Below are 17,670 nucleotides of genomic sequence, written 5' to 3'. Positions count from 1 at the left end.
TCCCAAAACACTTCTTTAAAAGTCACAAAAACATCCCCACTGCTGCACACAACACCAGCCTTTTGGTCAGATTTCACACTAGAATCCCTTCCTTTAAAATTTTAAGTGGTATAAGATAACTGCGAATTTATCATCAAAACACTGATAGCTCCAGAGCCTAAGCTAACTCAACCATTTCAAGGTTTTAGCCCAACATTTCTGGTTTTGGATCAAATTTAATTCCTAACTGAGGCAATCCAGCATCACCATATTCTCCTTTACTCAGCAGCACAAGGACATGCAAGGACTTCAAATAACTGCCTGAAACAAAGTACAACTAAAACAAAAACCGCTGACTCTGAGCTATGGGCATTTCCATTAAGCTTAAAAAATCTCCAAGTCTAAAAATTTCAAATAGGCCTTGAAGCACAATAGCATCTTCAACTTAGCCAAGTGAACCAGAAGAAACAAACATTAGGTTGCAGAAGGAATACCCACAGAGTACTTTAATGGGAATCTCTGCAGCTCCAGAAATACAAGTTAACAATTAACTTGAGAACGATGAGACCCATCTTATTGGCCAATAATTCAAAACACAACTTAAAATAAATATTAGTAAAAATATGCATCAGTTGACGTTTTATTAACTGATATTTGAAGGGCAGATTTACAATTTTTGAATCAAACATTTTAAACTGTCTTTTTTCATACATATATTATGCTCCAAAGCTGGATATAATTTTCTTGCCTATGACAGCAGCTCAGTAACAGAACCAGGGAAAGCTCCCAATCTAAAACTCTCATCTGGTCTTGAAATTTTTCAGATGACGCTGCCATTGAGAAAAACAATGAATAGGCGTAGACATTCTAAGAGGTCACCCAATGCTCCAAAGTTGCTTTTCCTCTTGTAATTAAATTTTATAAATACACTGGGGACATGTCTTTGCCGGATGATGGCTTTGTCTTACGCAACAATTAATATTAAAATGATTTCAAGCAAAACAGACCAAGATAGGTTAATTGTTGTTACGTACATAAATGGATGTAAAAAGCTCCCCACTGTTGTGAACTGGCATGGAAATTTCCTCCTTCTACGTGCAGATAACGTGTGCTGACAGTCTGTGAACGAAGTCGGTTAAATAATGCCACCTTTGTTCCTGATGCAATACATACTGAAGATAAAAGAAAAATAAGCAATTGGAGGATATCACAACAAAATGCAGAGATAACGGTACCTCATTAAACAGTCACAGTACTACAACATTAAGCCACTTGAGGCTGTTTCACCATTTATGGCTGATCAATGGTCTAGCTACATGTACCAGCCTTTGGCCCATAACTCTGAATGAGTTTGCTTAACTAAAAATTCTCTCAGATTTAAAAAAATTAATAAATCGATCCAACTTCCACTGACATTTGTGAAAAATCATTCCAAATACCAACCACTGTGTGTAAAAGTGCTTCCTGACACCTCTCTTGAATGGTCTGGTCCTCACTGTCAGACGATGACCCTCGTTTCAGAATCAACCAGTGCGGACAGTTACCTTTGTTTACCCTTCTCTTCCTGTTAATGCCTTGAAGAATTCCATCAGTTCATGACTTAGCCTCCTAAATTCTACAGAAAACACGCCTAATTTGCGTAATCTCTCCTTGTAACTCCTGAAATCCAGGTATCGTTCTTGTAAATTCACATATTAATTCCTCCAAGGTCAATATATCCTAAGGTGTGGTGCCCAGCTTGCCCCTCAGTACTCCAAATGGGACCTAACCAGGGTTTTGTATAACTGCAACATCATTTCTGCATCGTTATACTCCAGTCCTCTAAATATCAAGGCTAGCATTCCATTTGCTTCCTTGATTCTTTTTTGTTCCTGTTTGAGACATTTTAAAGATCTACGCACTTGAACACCCAAGTCTCCTCTGACATTCACTATAATTTCATTTCATAGAATCTATCCATTTTGGACTGAAAAAGGATAATCTCACACTTGCTTACATTGAGCTCTATCCCAATTCTGCCCATTTAATGTTTTTGTAATCTTATGCTATAATCTACACTGTCCATAACTGAGGTTTCAACTCAAACTTTTTCTCAATTTCTTCTACAAGTGCTTTAGGGTGTAAGCATTTCATGAGATAATTACATACAGTGTACAGAGGAAAGTGGCTATTTTTATTTCAACCAAAATAAATCCAATTTGATTTCACTTTTAACCCCCCCTTTTGCTTTTTACTGTTTTTTGTCCTAATTTGTTCATTGTTTTATCTTCTTTTCATTATCTGTTCCTTACCATTTCAATGACTTAATCTTTTTTAAAACCTCAAACTGAAAGACTACACCTTGATGCTCAATTTTTCAACTGTTCCCACAACGTGAAAGAAAATATTCATCTCTTCCACGATTATTCAATGATTAGCTGATCCCAAGACCAGGAAGGATCTAGATTTGATCCTTTGCCTACACCAAAATAGCTGATCTCAAAAGGCTGCAAATGCAAACATCTTAATTGGACTTGGGGCCAATAATTTAGAAGAAACCAATTATTGTTCCTATTAACAGCTTTGATGCAGGAAATTCTGTTGCAAATAAAAGATGAGACTTCAGAAGGACAGGTCTTGGCTCAGTAGTTAGACACCCACAATGGAACTATTTACTGTTAAGGTTCAAAATGAACAATGGTCAACTTGGATGACAGGCACCCGACAATATCTTAAGTCTACAAAACCATAACACAGTAAGGAATTAATAATTTCACCATGAAAGAACAGAAAAAGATTCACAAAGTAATGCAAATTGCTTGAAATGTGAAATATGCAGCTGATCAGGCAGTCACTACAGAGAGAAACGAAGTTATTGTTTCAGGACAACAACCATTCATTGCCCTCACAGATGTTGCCTGACCTGAACACTTCAAGGATGTATATGGCTTGGAAAATGATTTGCTCCTGAAAAAAAATTAAAGAAATCATTCAAGAATGAACTTAGTATTTCATAGCTTGTCACCAAGGTACTCAAGAACAAGTCAATCAGACTTTTTGGACATGGCCAATCATCTCCCTCAGTTCCTATTCTCTCAGCCAACAAAGCCAAGCTAAAAATTCTTCAGAAATGCATGCAAATCCAAGCCAGATGTGTGGTGCATTAAAGCAGCATGTCTCCAACTGATAAAGATCTTGCTCGATGAATTACATTTGCGCAGTACAACAAATACTAGCTTTATAATTTACCCTCTGCTGGAAATAGAACATAGAACATAACAGCACAGTACAGGCCCTTCGGCCCTCGATGTTGTGCCGATCTGTCATACCGATCTCAAGCCCATCTAACCTACACTATTCCATGTACGTCCAATATGCTTATCCAATGACGACTTAAATGTACCTAAAGTTGGCGAATCTACTACTGTTGCAGGCAAAGCGTTCCATTCCCTTACTACTCTCCGAGTAAAGAAACTACCTCTGACATCTGTCCTATATCTTTGACCCCTCAATTTAAAGCTACGCCCCCTCGTGCTTGCCATCACCATCCTAGGAAAAAGGCTCTCCCTATCCATCCTATCTAACCCTCTGATTATTTTATACAGTTGACTCTATTGGAATTTTTCAACCTCACTGAATGTAAACATCCCAGTTTAGCTTCCCTCTCCAGTCTTCCTACCAAACTATAGGACTGATGACAAATTACTCTTGTAAGCATGGTAAGCTTGAGAATAAACAACTTGTTTCTAAGCGAACCGTTATGCAGGGGTCCAAGTTTAAATAATGAAAAACTGTGTGCGATATTATGTATTGTGCAAGGACATACTACTTGAATGCAAAAATGAATACATACTCACAGTCTGCATTTTTCAAGGACTGTTTCTTCTTAGAAGGTTTGGAGATTACTTTGATCCGCTTACTGTGAAAGACGCCAATGTCGTCACTATTACCATAAAACATTTTTACTGATAACATGAAGTGCTTTCTCTTGTCAGAATCTGATATGTACAATGTTTTGGCTGTGCAATAGTTCTGCAAAAGTAAAAGGACACAAGATTTTGTTCAAATAAAAACAGAAGCAATGTGGCCCACGTGACTGAGATAAGATGGAATTTCATGGAACTAGTTTTAGGTTTTCTGGACATCAATTGCAACATTAAACTTTAGAATGAAAACAGAACGGAACATTTTCACAACAAGCTTGTCAGTTCAGGTTCAGTGCTTTCGAACTGATGAATGAAAATTTATTAATTGTGCATCTTTTCTGGGGGAAGAATAAAAATATCAATTGAAGTCAAACTGATGACTGTCATTACAGTAAAAATTAAACCAAGCAAGCAAAGTGATTAAAATCAAATGCTAAGACTTTGACATGCTACAATCGACTCCAACTTCAACTGACTTCTTTGAGCTCCTTGCCCTACCAAAGCATGGCTGTGCAGTTTAGCACATTTATTTTGCCTCTCATTAAATTTCTACCACTGTCATTTATATTTAACTCAAAAAATATTTGCGTATGCATCTGTGGTTTTATGGCTTCCTAAGTATTAGTCAAAAAAATTGGCTTGAAGGTAGGACACAGGAGGTGGTAGAGGGCTATTTTTCAGACTGGAGGCCTATGACCAGCAGTGTATCACAAGGATCAGTGCTGGGTCCACTGCTTTTCATTATTTATATAAATGATCTGCACGTGAATATTGGAGGTATGGTTTGCAGATGAAATCAGAATTAGTGTGATGGTTTTAAGTAAAAGAGGTTACCACAGAGTACAGCAGGACCTTGATCAGGTGGGCCAAGTAGTGGCAGTTGAAGTTTAACTTAGATAAACGTGAGGGGCTGCATTTTGGAAAAGCAAATCAGGGCAGGATTTATACAGTGAATGGTAAGCCCCTGGGGAGTGTTGCTGAACAATGAGCTTGGGTGCAGGTGCATAGCTCCTTACAAGTAGAGTTGCCAGTAGACAGGTTGGTAGCATTTGGCATGCTTGTCTTAAATTCAATGCAGTGGCCAATGAAGAGTTGGGACATCCTGTTACAGCTGTAGAGGACATCAGTGAGGTCACTAAGACTGCTGAATTCAAATCTGGTCTACATGCTATAGGAAAGATGCTGTTAAACTTGAAAGGGTTCATAAAAGATTTACAAGCACGTTGGCAAGACCAGAGGGTTATAGCTACAGGGAGAGATTGACTCGTCTGTGGCTTTACTTCCCTGGAGTGTCAGAGACTCAGGGGTGACCTTACAGAAGTTTATAAAATCATGAGGGACATAGATAGAGCAAATAGTCAAGGCCTTTTCTCCAGGGTAGGGGAGTCCAAAACTAGAGGGATAGGTTTCAGATCAGAGGGGTAAGATTTAAAAGGGACTTGATGGGCAGCTTTTTCATGCAGAGAGCGTTGAATGTATGGGATAAGCTGACAGCAGAAGTGGTACAATTATGACATTTAAAAGGCATCTGGATGGGTACCCAAGTAGGGAGGGTTTCAGAAGGATATGGGCCAAATGGGACTACAGTAGTTTGGGATATCTGGTGGGCGTGGACGAGTTGGACTGAAAATTCTGTTTCTAGCCTGTGTAACTTCTCAAATAATTATAACTGAGCTATCAGTCATGACCAGCCCTTGCAAAACTTTGCTGACACAGCCTTGTATTCCTATGCACTTTCAGTAGTCCATAATCTCATCCTTTGTAGTAGATTCAAATCTTCTCAACAACCGAGGTCAGGCTAAACAGCCTGTAGCTTTCAGTCTTCTGCCTCCCTCTTTTAAACAGGAGCATTACATTAGCCACTTTCCAGTCCTCTGGGACCCTCACTCCAGTGATTCCTTAAATGATCACCAGCAAGATCTCCACAAATTCCTCAGTTAACAACTTCAGAATTGGATGTAGTCCATCCAGTTCAGATGATTTATCAGCCTTCAGACTTTTTGGCTTCCCCAGCACCCATGCCTTTATGGTCATTGAACTTACCTCTGCCCTCCGACTCTATTCAGTTTCTCCTCCATTTCTTTGATTCCCCCTTTATTACTTCTCTAGCCTCATTTTCTAGCAGTTCAATGTCCACCCTTGTTTATTTCTTACTTTTTAAAGGTATCAAAATAAAACTCCTACAATCATCTTTTATATCACTAGCTAGGTTACTTACACATTTCCCTTGCTCATCCTTTATTGCTTTTAAAGTTATCTTGTGATTTTTAAAAGGCTTCCCAATCCTCTGGCTTCCAACTAATCTCCACCACATTGTATGCTTTTTGTTTTGCTTTTACAAACTGTCCCTGACTTCCGTCATAGTTGCCTCATACTTCTCTTAATATATTTCTTCCTCCTTGGGTTGAATTTCTTCAGTGTCTCCTGAATTAACCAAGAAACGCCTGCCATGTAGATTAAATACCCTATGATATTCTCACACTTACTGAAGCATAGCCACCAACACATATGCCAATTCTAGGGTCACTTCCTTTACTATTCTGGAATGTAGTGTATCAGGCCAGGGGGATTTACGATCCTTTGCTCCCATCAATTTTTCAGATTCCATTTCCCTACAAATCCTGATTTTCTTTGATTTTTCCCCTCAACAATTCCCATTTCCCTAACATTTTTGGGATGATCTTTGTGTCCTCCTTTATGAAGGCAGAATCAAAAATACATATTTAATTGGTCTTCCATCCCTTTATTCACATTTTAACTTCCTGTTTCTAAATGTTTCCACTCATCATTTTTTCTCCATACACCTATCGAAGCTTTTGCCATCAAGTTCATCTATTCCTTGCAAGCTCGCAGTTGTAATCTACATATCTTCTCAAAATTAATCTCTTTAAACTCCTTTGCTGAAATCTAAATTGCTCCCAAACTGGAGGTCTGCTCTTTTTCACTAATTTGTATGTCTCTTCCACTGATCAAATACTGTCCCCAATCTCCCCTGTTAGCCATGGTCAGACCATCTTTTCTGTTTTTTTTTTCCCTGCCAGACAGGAATGAATAATTTTTGCAGTTCATTCATGTGCCCTTTGTTTATCGACATCATCCTTTTAAGTAACATTCCCCAATTTACCAGAGCCAGCTCACGCCTTATACTTTCCTTTATTTAGATTCTGAAATTGGATTGTGAATCAACTACGTAACCCCACATCTTAATTAAGAACTCCAACACATTATGGTCACACTTCCTCACAGAGCTTTGTGCAGCCAGATTGCCAACTATTCCTTTTTCATTGTACAATTCCCAGTTTGGAATGGCCCTTTCCTCAACTCGTTGATCCAAAAACAAACAAACAATTTCCCCACACAGTCCAGGAATTCTACTGTATGTTATTGTTACCAATTTGATTTCTCTAATCTGTGGTTTCCACAGATTGGAGGGTAACAAATGTAACACCATTACGAAAACAAGAAGAAAAGGAACAGTGAGTTATAGACCAATTAGTCTGCCACCATTCATGGAGAAAATGCTCATCTATTATGAAAGATTTAATAGTAGAACGCATGAAAAACAACAACAGGATCAGATAGTATCAGCATGGATATATGAAAGGGGTAGTGTGCTCGACAAAGCTACTGGAATTTTTCAGAGCGTAATTAGTAGAGTTGAGGACTGGCTGCAAGTGGATAAGGTTTAGTTGGACTTTCAGAAGGCTTCACGAGAGACTAGCGTATAAAATTAAGATTGGATACGGAACACTTACATCGATACAGAAATGGTCAGCAGACAAGGAACAAAGAGTAGGATTATACGGGTCTTTTGCTGAATGGCAGGCAGTGACTATTGGAATACAACAGGGATCAATGCTTGGATGCCAGCTATTCACAATATATTAAATGACTTAGATGGAGGGAACTAATGTAATATCTCCAAGTTTGCAGACCCACAAAGACAGGTCGGAAGGTGAACTGTGAGGATACAGCACAGATGCTTCATCATGATTCAGACAAGTTGAGAGAGTGTGAAAATGCATAGCAGATGAAGTATACTGGGAATAAATGTGAAGTTACTAAATTGGGTAACAAAAATAGAGTGGCAGATTGTCCAAAAGGGATAGGGAAGGTGCAACGAGACCAGAGTGTCTTGTGTACCAGTTGCTGAAAACAAACATATGCAACAGGTGATAAATGTGGTGGTGTTTGTACGCCTTCATAGTGAGAGGATTTGAGTACAGGAACTAGATGTCTTGCAATTATATAGGACGTTGGTCAAATGACACTTTGGAAACTGTGAATAGTTTTGTATTCTTATCCAAGGATGGATGCTCTGGCCACAGGGGGTGTGCAACAAAAGTTTACTAGACTAATACCTGGGATGGCAGGACTGATGTCTGAAGACATGGATTGGTAACGACAACATAATTGGAATTTGGAAGAATATGGGGAATTTTCATATAAACCGATAAAATCCTAACAGGGTTAGATGGAGTAATCACTGGAAGCATATTCACAATGACTGGAGAGTTTAGAGCCAGGGGTCACATTTTAAAGGATATGGAGTCGTCATTTAAGACAGAGACGAGAAGAATTTTTTTTCACCTGCAAAACAGAGTATTTGGAATTCTCTGCCACAAAGTGGTTAAGGCCAAATTTCTGAATGCTTTCAAGGACAAGTTAGACATCATTCCCAGGGCTAAAGGATAGGGTTTTGGGAGAAACCAAGAACAGAGTCTTGATTTGGATGATCAGCCATGATCATGATGCATGGCACAGCAGACTCGAAGGGCCTACTCCTGCTTAAATTTCTAGTTGTATTAATTGAGTTCAACAACTCCTCTGGCAGAAATATCACAGTTACCCTAAGAAGAAACTGAATATTTCTACTATTTTCAAAGAATAATGTACAAATTGATGTCAATGAAAACCAGACAGACTTGCAGTAAGGTGGTAAAGGAGGGGGAGGTGTGGCTTTGTTAGTCAACGAAAGTATTACGGTGGCAGAAAGGACATTTGATGAGGAATCGTCTACTGAGGTAGTATGGGCAGAGGTTAGAAACAGGAAAGGAGGGGTCACACTGTTGGAAGTTTACTATAGACCTCTGAAAAGTTCCACAGATGTAGAAGGATTGCAAAGATGGTTCTGGATAGGAGCGAAGTAACAGGGTAGTTGTTGTGGGGGACTTCAACTTTCCAAATATTGACTGGAAATGCCATAGTTCGTGTACTTCAATGGGTCAGTTTTTGTCCAACGTGTGCACGAGGGTTTCCTGGCAGTATGTAGACAGGCCAACAAGAGGCGTGGCCAAATTGGATTTGGTACTGGGTAATGAACCAGGCCAGGTGTTAGATTTGGAGGTAGGTCAGCTCTTGGGTGATAGTGACCACAATTCGGTTACATTTACTTTAGCGATGGAAAGGGATAAGAATATACCACGGGGAAAGGCAATTAGGCAAGATTTAGGATGCACAGGATGGGGAAGGAAACTACAGGGGCTAGGCACAACTGAAAAGTGGAGCTTGTTCAAGGAACAGCTACTGCGTATCCTTGATAAGTATGTACTTGTCAGGCAGACAGGAAGTGGTCGAGCAAGGGAACTGTGGTTTACGAAAGAAGTTGAATCTCTTATCAAGAGGAAGGAGGCTTATGTAAAGCTGAGGCTTTAGGGTGCTCGAGTGTTACAAGTTAGCCAGGAAGGAACTAAAGACAGAACTAAGAGCCAGGAGGGGACATGGCAAGTCTTTGGCAGATAGGATCAAGGAAAACCCTAAAGTTTTCTATAGGTATGTCAGAAATAAAAGAATGACTAGAGTAAGATTAGGGCCAATCAGGGACAGTAGCGGGAAGTTGTATGTGGAGTCCGACGGGATAGGAAAGGTGCTAAAATGAATATTTTTCATCAGTGTTCAAAGAAGGAAAAAGACAATGTTGTCGAGGAGAATACTGAGATACAGGCTACTAGACTAGATGGGATTGAGGTTCAGAAGGAGGTGGTGTTAGCAATTCTGGAAAGTGTGAAAATAGTTAAGTCCCCTGGGCCAGATCAGAATTATCCCAGGATTCTCTGGGAACCCGTTCCCCATCAGCAACGGCGTGAAGCAGGGCTGCGTCTTGACACCAACGCTCTTTGCCATCTTCTTCAACATGATGCTGCAGGAAGCGAAGGAGGGCATCACGAACAGCATCTACATTCGTTTCCACCCGGACGGCAATATCTTCAATCTGCACCGCTTCCTCGCTCGCACAAAGACAACACGGGAGCCCATCATGGAGCTGCTGTATGCGGACGACTGCGCCCTACTCACAAACACAGAAGATGTGCTACAGACTGCAGTGACACGCTTCTCTGAAGCTGCTAAGGCTTTCGGGCTAACGATCAGTCTGAAGAAGACGGAGATCCTGTACCAGAAGCCACCATGCAGCGCATACAACCTAACGCGAATCTTGATCGACGGCCACCCCCTCAACACGGTCGAACGCTTCACGTACCTGGGAAGCATAATCTCCAACGAGTCACAGGAGACGTCCACAATCGCCTTGCGAAAGCAAGTAGCACCTGCGGGCGACTGCAGAAGCGTGTTTGGGGAAACCACTCGACGAAAATCCAGGTTTGCAAGGCCGCGGTCATCACCACACTTCTCTACAGAACCCAGGCCTTGGAGCCATATCGGAAATCGATGCAGCTGCTGGAACGATTCCACCAACGTTGCCTGCACTCTATGGGGCATCACCTGGCAGGACCGTGTCTCTAACAACGAAGTGCTGGAAAAGGCCCGGCTCCCCAGCATCGAAGCGACCCTTTTCCTGAAGCAACTTCGATGGTCGGGTCATGTATCGGACGGACGGACAACACCAGAATACCCAAGACAGTGTTCTTCGGGGAACCCTGCGACGGCAAAAGAAACCGCAGTGCCCCGTGCAAGCGCTACAAGGATCAACTGAAGCAACAGCTATCTCAGGCCGGCATCGCCTCAACAGAATCGCAAAAGCTGGCCTCTGACAGGGACGCATGGCGGAAGAAAACTACGACAGCAACGGAGCAGTTCGAATGTTCAAGGAGAGCAGCTGCAGAGGACAGACAGAAACGCAGGAAGGAGCACTCATCTCAAGCCCCGCTGTCCGGAGCATTCCCCTGCCCACACTGCCCCAGGAGAGGACTCTACAGCCCCAATGGTTGTGCCAACGAAATCGCTGACAAATCTCTTCCCAACTGATCTTCGCAAGCGAAGAATCTGCCTGACCTGACTGAGGGAAAGGAGATTGCAGAGCCTTTGGTTTTGATCTTTATGTTGTCATTGTCTACAGGAATAGTGCCAGAAGACTGGAGGATAGCAAATGTTGTCCCCTTGTTCAGTAAGGGGAGTAGAGACAGCCCTGGTAATTATAGACCAGTGAGCCTTACTTCGGTGGTGGGTAAAGTGTTGGAAAGGATTGAGAGAGAGGATTTATGATCATCTAGAAAGGAATAATTTGATTAGGGATAGACAATACGGTTTTGTGAAGGGTAGGTCATACCTCACAAACCTTACTGAGTTCTTTGAGAAGGTGACCAAACAGGTGGATGAGGGTAAACCGGTTGGTGTGGTGTATACGGATTTCAGGGAAGTGTTTGATAAGGGTCCCCACAGTAGGCTATTGCAGAAAATTCGGAGGCATGGGATTAAGGGTGATTTCGTGGTTTGGATCAGAAATTGGCTGGCTGGAAGAAGACAGAGGGTGGTGGATGATGGGAAGTCTTCATCCTGGAGTTCAGTTACTAGTGGGGTACTGCAAGGATCTGTTGTGGGGCCACTGCTGTTTGTCATTTTCAGCAATGACCTGGATGAGGGCGTAGGAGGATGGGTTAGTAAATTTGCAGATGACACTAATTCGTTGAAGTTGTGGATAATACAGAAGGATGTTGCAGGTTTCAGAGGGACATAGATAAACTGCAGAGCTGGGATGAAAGGTGACAAATGGAGTTTAATGCGGAAAAGTGCGAGGTGATTCACTCTGGAAGGAGTAACAGGAATACAGAGTACTGGGCTAATGGTAAGATTCTTGGTAGTGTGGATGAGCAGCGAGATCTCGGTGTCCATGGGCATAGATCCCTGAAAGTTGCTGCCCAGGTTGATAGGAAGGCATATGGTGTGTTACGTTTTATTGGTAGAAGGATTGAGTTTTGGATCCTTGAGATCATGTTGCAGCTGTCCAAAACTCTGGTGCGGCCACACTTGGATTATTGCGTACAGTTCTGGTCGCCACGTTATAGGAGACATGTGGAAGCATTGGAAAGGGTGCAAAGGAGATTTACCAGGATGTTGCCTGGTGTGGAAGGAAGGTCTTATGAGGAAAGGCTGAGGGACTTGAGGCTGTTTTTGTTAGAGAGAAGAAGGTGAAGAGGTGACTTAATTGAGACATACAAGATGATCAGAGGATTAGATAGAGTGACAGTGAGAGCTTTTTTCTTCTGATGTTGATGGCTAGCATGAGGGGACATAGGTTTAAATTGAGGAGTGATAGATATAGGACAGATGCCGGAGGTAGGTTCTTTATTCAGAGTAGTAAGGGCGTGGAATGCCCTGCCTGCAACAGTAGTAGACTCGCCAACTTTAAGGGCATTTAAATGGTAATTGGATAAACATATGGATGATAAGGAATAGTGTAGATGAGCTTCAGATTGGTTTCACAAGTCGGCGCAACATGGAGGGCCGAAGGGCCTGAACTACGCTGTTATATTCGATGTACTTCAAATACATGCTTCTTGTTTATCTTTGCAGTTGCAACACAAATTCATGATTGTTGTTTAATAGGAGCCTACCTTTCCTTCCAAGTTAAGTTGCTGCATTTCTTGGTCGCTATTTCCAATCCCAATAAATGCACATGGTTGTGATTCTTGTTCGTTGCATCCATCTCGCTCCATCTGATCTTTCTTTTTCTTCCACCCACTGCCCATTAGATATACACATGGAGGAGGGCAGAAAAATCTGCAAAGCATTCATATTCGTTAAACATTTTGAACATCACACCAAATGGTATTTAGTCAGAGCCATACAGCAGAGAAATAGACCCTTTAGACTAACTCGTCCATGCCAACCAAATATCCTGAATTAATCAAGTCTCATTGCCAGCATTTGGCCCATATCCCTCTGAACCTTTCCAATTCATATATACCCATCCAGATGCCTTTTAAATGTAAGATAACACGGTGTGAAGCTGGACGAACACAGCAGGCCAAGCAGCAGAGCAGCGGGAAAGCTTGACGTTTCGGGTCGAGAACAGCCTTTTAAATGTAGGTGTACCAGCCTCCACAACTTCCTCCAGCAACTCATTCCATACATGCATCACCTCTTTGCATTACAAAGTTGCCCCTTAGGTCCCTTTTAAATCTTTCCCCTCTCACCTTAAACCCATGCCTTCTAGTTGCAGACTCTGCTACCCTGGGGAAGAGACCTTGGCTACCCCATCCATGGCCCTCATGATTTTATAAATTTCTGTAACCTCTCAGCTTCTGATACTCCAGGGAAAATGGCCGAGAGGCAATAGGAACTGCAGATGCCGGAGAATCCAAGACAACGAGGTGCAGAGTTGGATGGACACAGCAGGCCAGCTGACGTTTCAGGAAGGGTCTCAGCCTGAAATGTCAGCTTTCCTGCTCCTAAGATGCTGCTTGGCCTGCTGTGTTCATCCAGCTCTGCACCTTGCTGTCAGGGAAAATAGCCCCACCCTTTTCCTTCTATCCTGATAGCTCAACCCTCCAACGCTTGCAACATCCTTGCAGATCTTTTGAGCCCTTTCAAGTTTAACATGCTGCCTGCAAATTGAACACAGTATTCCAAAAATGACCTAACCAACATCCTGTACAGCCGCAACATGACCTCCCAACTCCTATATTCAACACACTGAATAATAAAGGCAAGCATACCAAACGCCTTCTTCACTATCCTGTTGAACTGCGACTCCACTTTCAAGGAACTATGCATGCGCATTACAAGGTCTCTTTGCTCAGCAACATTTCTCAGGATCTTACCATTAATTGTATAAAACCACTTCTGAAGGGTCCAGACACAAAATGTCAACGTTCCTGCTCCTCTGATGCTGCCTGGCCTGTGTTCATCCAGTTCCACACCTCGTTATCTCAGACTCCAACATCGGCAATTCCTACTATCTCCAGGTGTATAAAGCCTGGCCTGATTTGTCTTTCTAAAATGCAACATCTCCCATCTAAATTAAACTCCATCTGCCATTTCTTGGCCCATTGGCCCATCTGATCAAGATCCCTTTGTACTGGGGTAACCTTTTACACTGTCCACTACACCACCAATTTTGGTGTTTTCTACAAAATTACTAACCATATTCCCTAGATTCACATCCAAATCATTTATATAAAATGATAAAAAGCAGCAGGCTCAGCACCGATCCTTGCAGCACACTGCTAGTCACAGGCCTCTAGTCTGAAAAATCAACCATCCACCACAACTGCCCTTTGTCTTCTACTTTCAAGCCAATTCTTATCCAAATAGCTAGTTCTCCCTGTAGTCCATGTGATCTATAACCTTGCTGGCCAGTCTACTTCTTACTGAAGTCCATATAGACAACAGCCACTACTCTGCCTTCATCAATCCTCTTCATTACTTCTTCAAAAAACTTAATCATCAAGACAGTGAGACACAATTTCCCATGCACAAAGCCATGTTGGCTATCCCTAATCAGTCCTTGGAAAGGCAAGGACACATCAACCCTGTCTCAGAATTCCATCCAACAACTTATCCACCACTGGCGTCAGGCTCACAGATCTGTAGTTCCCTGACTTCTGCTTACCATCTGTCTTAAGTAGTGGCAGCATGTTAACTCCAGTCTTCTGGCACTTCACCTGCGGCTATCAATGATACAAATATTTCAGCAAGGGGTCCAGCAATCACTTCCCTAGCTTCTCACCGATCTAGGGTATACATGAATAGATCCTGAGGATTTATCCAGCCTTATGCATTTTAAAATATCTAGCACCTCCTCCTCTGAAACATGGACATTTTTCAAGATGTCACTATTTATTACCAAGTTCTCCAACATCCACATCCTTCTCCACAGTAAACGCGGATGCAAAATATGCATTTAGTATCTACCCCATCTCCTGCAGTTCCGCACATAAGTGGCCATGCCGAACTTTCAGGGGCCCTATTTTCTCCCTAGTTACCTTTTCATCGTTAATGCACTTGTACAATCTCTTTGGATTCTCCTGAACCCAATTTGCCAGTTATCTCATGTCTCCTTTTTGCTCTCCTGACTTCCCTCAAGTATACTCCTACTGCTTTTGTACTCTAGGGATTCACTTGAACCTTGCCATCTATACCTGACATATACTTTCTTCTTTTTCTTGACAAAACCTCAAATTTCTCTAGTCATCCAGCATTCTCTACACCTACCACCCTTGCATTTCACCCTAGCAGGAACATGCTGTCCCTGGACTCCAGCTGTTCCTTTACATGCAAGTAGCCTCTCCCAATCAACTTTTGAAAATTCTTGCTGAATACTGTCAAAATTAGCCTTCTTCCAATTTAGAAGTTTCACTTGTAGATTCGGTCTTCATTTTCTATCACAAATTTTAGAACTGAAAGGATTATGATCACTGGTCTTTAATGCAACTTCCACTTCACCTCCAAAATTTGATCACTTTCTGGCATGTTCATTGTTTTCATGTGCAATAGTCAATTCAAGTGGGTCAAAAATAAAACTGAAAAGCCACTCAAACAATCCTCCGTCCACCTCAGATTATAATATTACCTTTTTTGGTCTCTTCTGATGTTTACTAATTTTGTCAAATCAGTATAACACAATCTTGCATTGCAAATGCTTTCTTCAGAAAATAAACCTAAATTACAATAGCTTTTTTGACAATCACACATTTGAGTGATTTTGTCACGTCTGCACAGCCTAGTTAGTGAACATAAAGCAGAATAGTATAGCACAGATAATGAAATGAGAGGCTGGATGAACACAGCAGGCCCAGCAGCATCTCAGGAGCACAAAATCTGACGTTTCGGGCCTAGACCCTTCATCAGCTCTCTGAAGGAGGGTCTAGGCCCGAAACATCAGCTTTTGTGCTCCTGAGATGCTGCTGGGCCTGCTGTGTTCATCCAGCCTCACATTTCATTATCTTGGATTCTCCAGCATCTGCAGTTCCCATTATCATCAGTATAGCACAGAAATGGGCCTTTCAGCCCACGACGTTGTGCCAGACATGACACCAAATTTGACTAATACCGTCTGTTTGCCCTTGATCCATATGCCTCCATTCCTTGCATATTCATGTATTTATCTAAAAGCCCCTAAAACATCCATATCATACCCACCTCCAACACCACCAGTCACTGCCAGTGCACTCCAGACACCTACCACACTAAAAATATTGCCCCTGACATTTCCTTTGAACTTTGCCCCTCACCTTCAGTGCATGCTCTGCTGGTTTTAGACAATTCAACTCTGGGGAAAAAGATTCTGACCATCAACCCTATCTATATATCTCAATGTTTATAGACTTCTATCAAGTCTCCCCTCAGCCTCTGCCACTCCAGAGAAAACAACCTTAGTTCTTCTAGCCGAGTAGTTCAAAATCTCTAATCCAGGCAACATCCTGGTAAACCTCTTCTGCACCCTTTCCAAAGCCTCCACATCCTTTTTGTAATGTGGCAACTGAACTGAACACAATGTTCTACATGTGGCCTAACCAAAGTCTTAAGCTGCAAAATGACATCCTGACTCTTGCTCCCAATATCCTGGCCAATCAAAGGCAAGAATGCCATTGCCTCTCTACCACCCTAACTACTAGTATGCCCACTTTCAGGGAGCTATGGACTTGAACCTTAAAATCCCTCTGTACATCAATGCTGTTTAGAGTCCTGCTGTTAACCATAGACTTTTCCTTCATATTTGATCTCCTAAAGTGTAGCACTTCCAAGAAACACCATGGTTTTACTAGTTGAACAGCCAATACGACTGGACATTGCTTTACAGTTCAGCAATATGTTGCAGTTAGAGACCTACAAATTTTAGCACTGTCAAACCAACTCACTAAATAAATTATTGTAAGCAGGAATATAACAGCTGTTAATTATGTATTACTTTTCAATATTGTATTCTTTAAACACCCATTTTGCATTTACTGCATTATTATTTCTTATATCATAAAATTCAACTTTCGGTCCCAAATATTTGTAACGTTATGGCAAAATGATGTCATGGTAATTGATTAGAAAATATCTACTTAATCTGTTCAGAAGTGTTATTATCTATCGCTGGAACAGGTGGGATGTGAACACAGGCATCTTGGCACAGAGGTTGAGACACTACCATTACACCACAACAGCATTAATAGTGACTAAGTAAACAAAACTTAAACGTAGGTTAGCTGACCTCAGCAGCAACAGTTTTAAAATACAGCTCATCTCAGAAGCAGTCAGTATAGAGAAAGTGGAGATTTTTTTAAAAAAAATTGTCATTTGGAATACTTTTTTAAAAATATTGAAGATATAGTACTTTGAACACCCGTGGAAGTGAATTTATCCCAACAAAAGAGTGGGAGATATATTAATTTCAAAAAAACTGAAATCAATGAGATGTTCTAACTACTCTGATAGAGGGTAGACCTTGGGTTACCTTTCAGGGTTTTCCGAAAGCATGAATGTGAGGGGGATAGCTACATTTGATTTTAATGATAGGGAGAAAACTTGAATGCTGCAGGTCTAGTGGTGATGAGGAACAAGACAATCTCAGTACAAATCCAATCAAAAATCATGTCAGATCATGGCTGTTAAGAAAGAC

General features: G+C 41.5%; 1 protein-coding gene across 1 annotated transcript in view; it reads right to left on the bottom strand.

The window, feature by feature from the left end:
• The window catches only part of rbpjb (recombination signal binding protein for immunoglobulin kappa J region b), a 101,505-nt gene that overhangs the window by 30,452 nt on the left and 53,383 nt on the right, over window positions 1-17,670 (bottom strand). Inside the window, exons 4-6 of the mRNA XM_048532442.2 lie at window positions 12,674-12,839; window positions 3,816-3,990; window positions 1,014-1,151 (exon numbers count right to left, since the gene is read on the bottom strand). Coding sequence (XP_048388399.1) covers window positions 1,014-1,151; window positions 3,816-3,990; window positions 12,674-12,839 — 479 coding nt within the window. The remainder of the gene's footprint in view (window positions 1-1,013; window positions 1,152-3,815; window positions 3,991-12,673; window positions 12,840-17,670) is intronic.

The sequence above is a fragment of the Stegostoma tigrinum genome, chromosome 1 (genome assembly GCF_030684315.1).
Source record: "Stegostoma tigrinum isolate sSteTig4 chromosome 1, sSteTig4.hap1, whole genome shotgun sequence".
Classification (NCBI taxonomy): Eukaryota; Metazoa; Chordata; class Chondrichthyes; order Orectolobiformes; family Stegostomatidae; genus Stegostoma; species Stegostoma tigrinum.
This window is presented reverse-complemented; position numbering and strand designations above follow the sequence as displayed.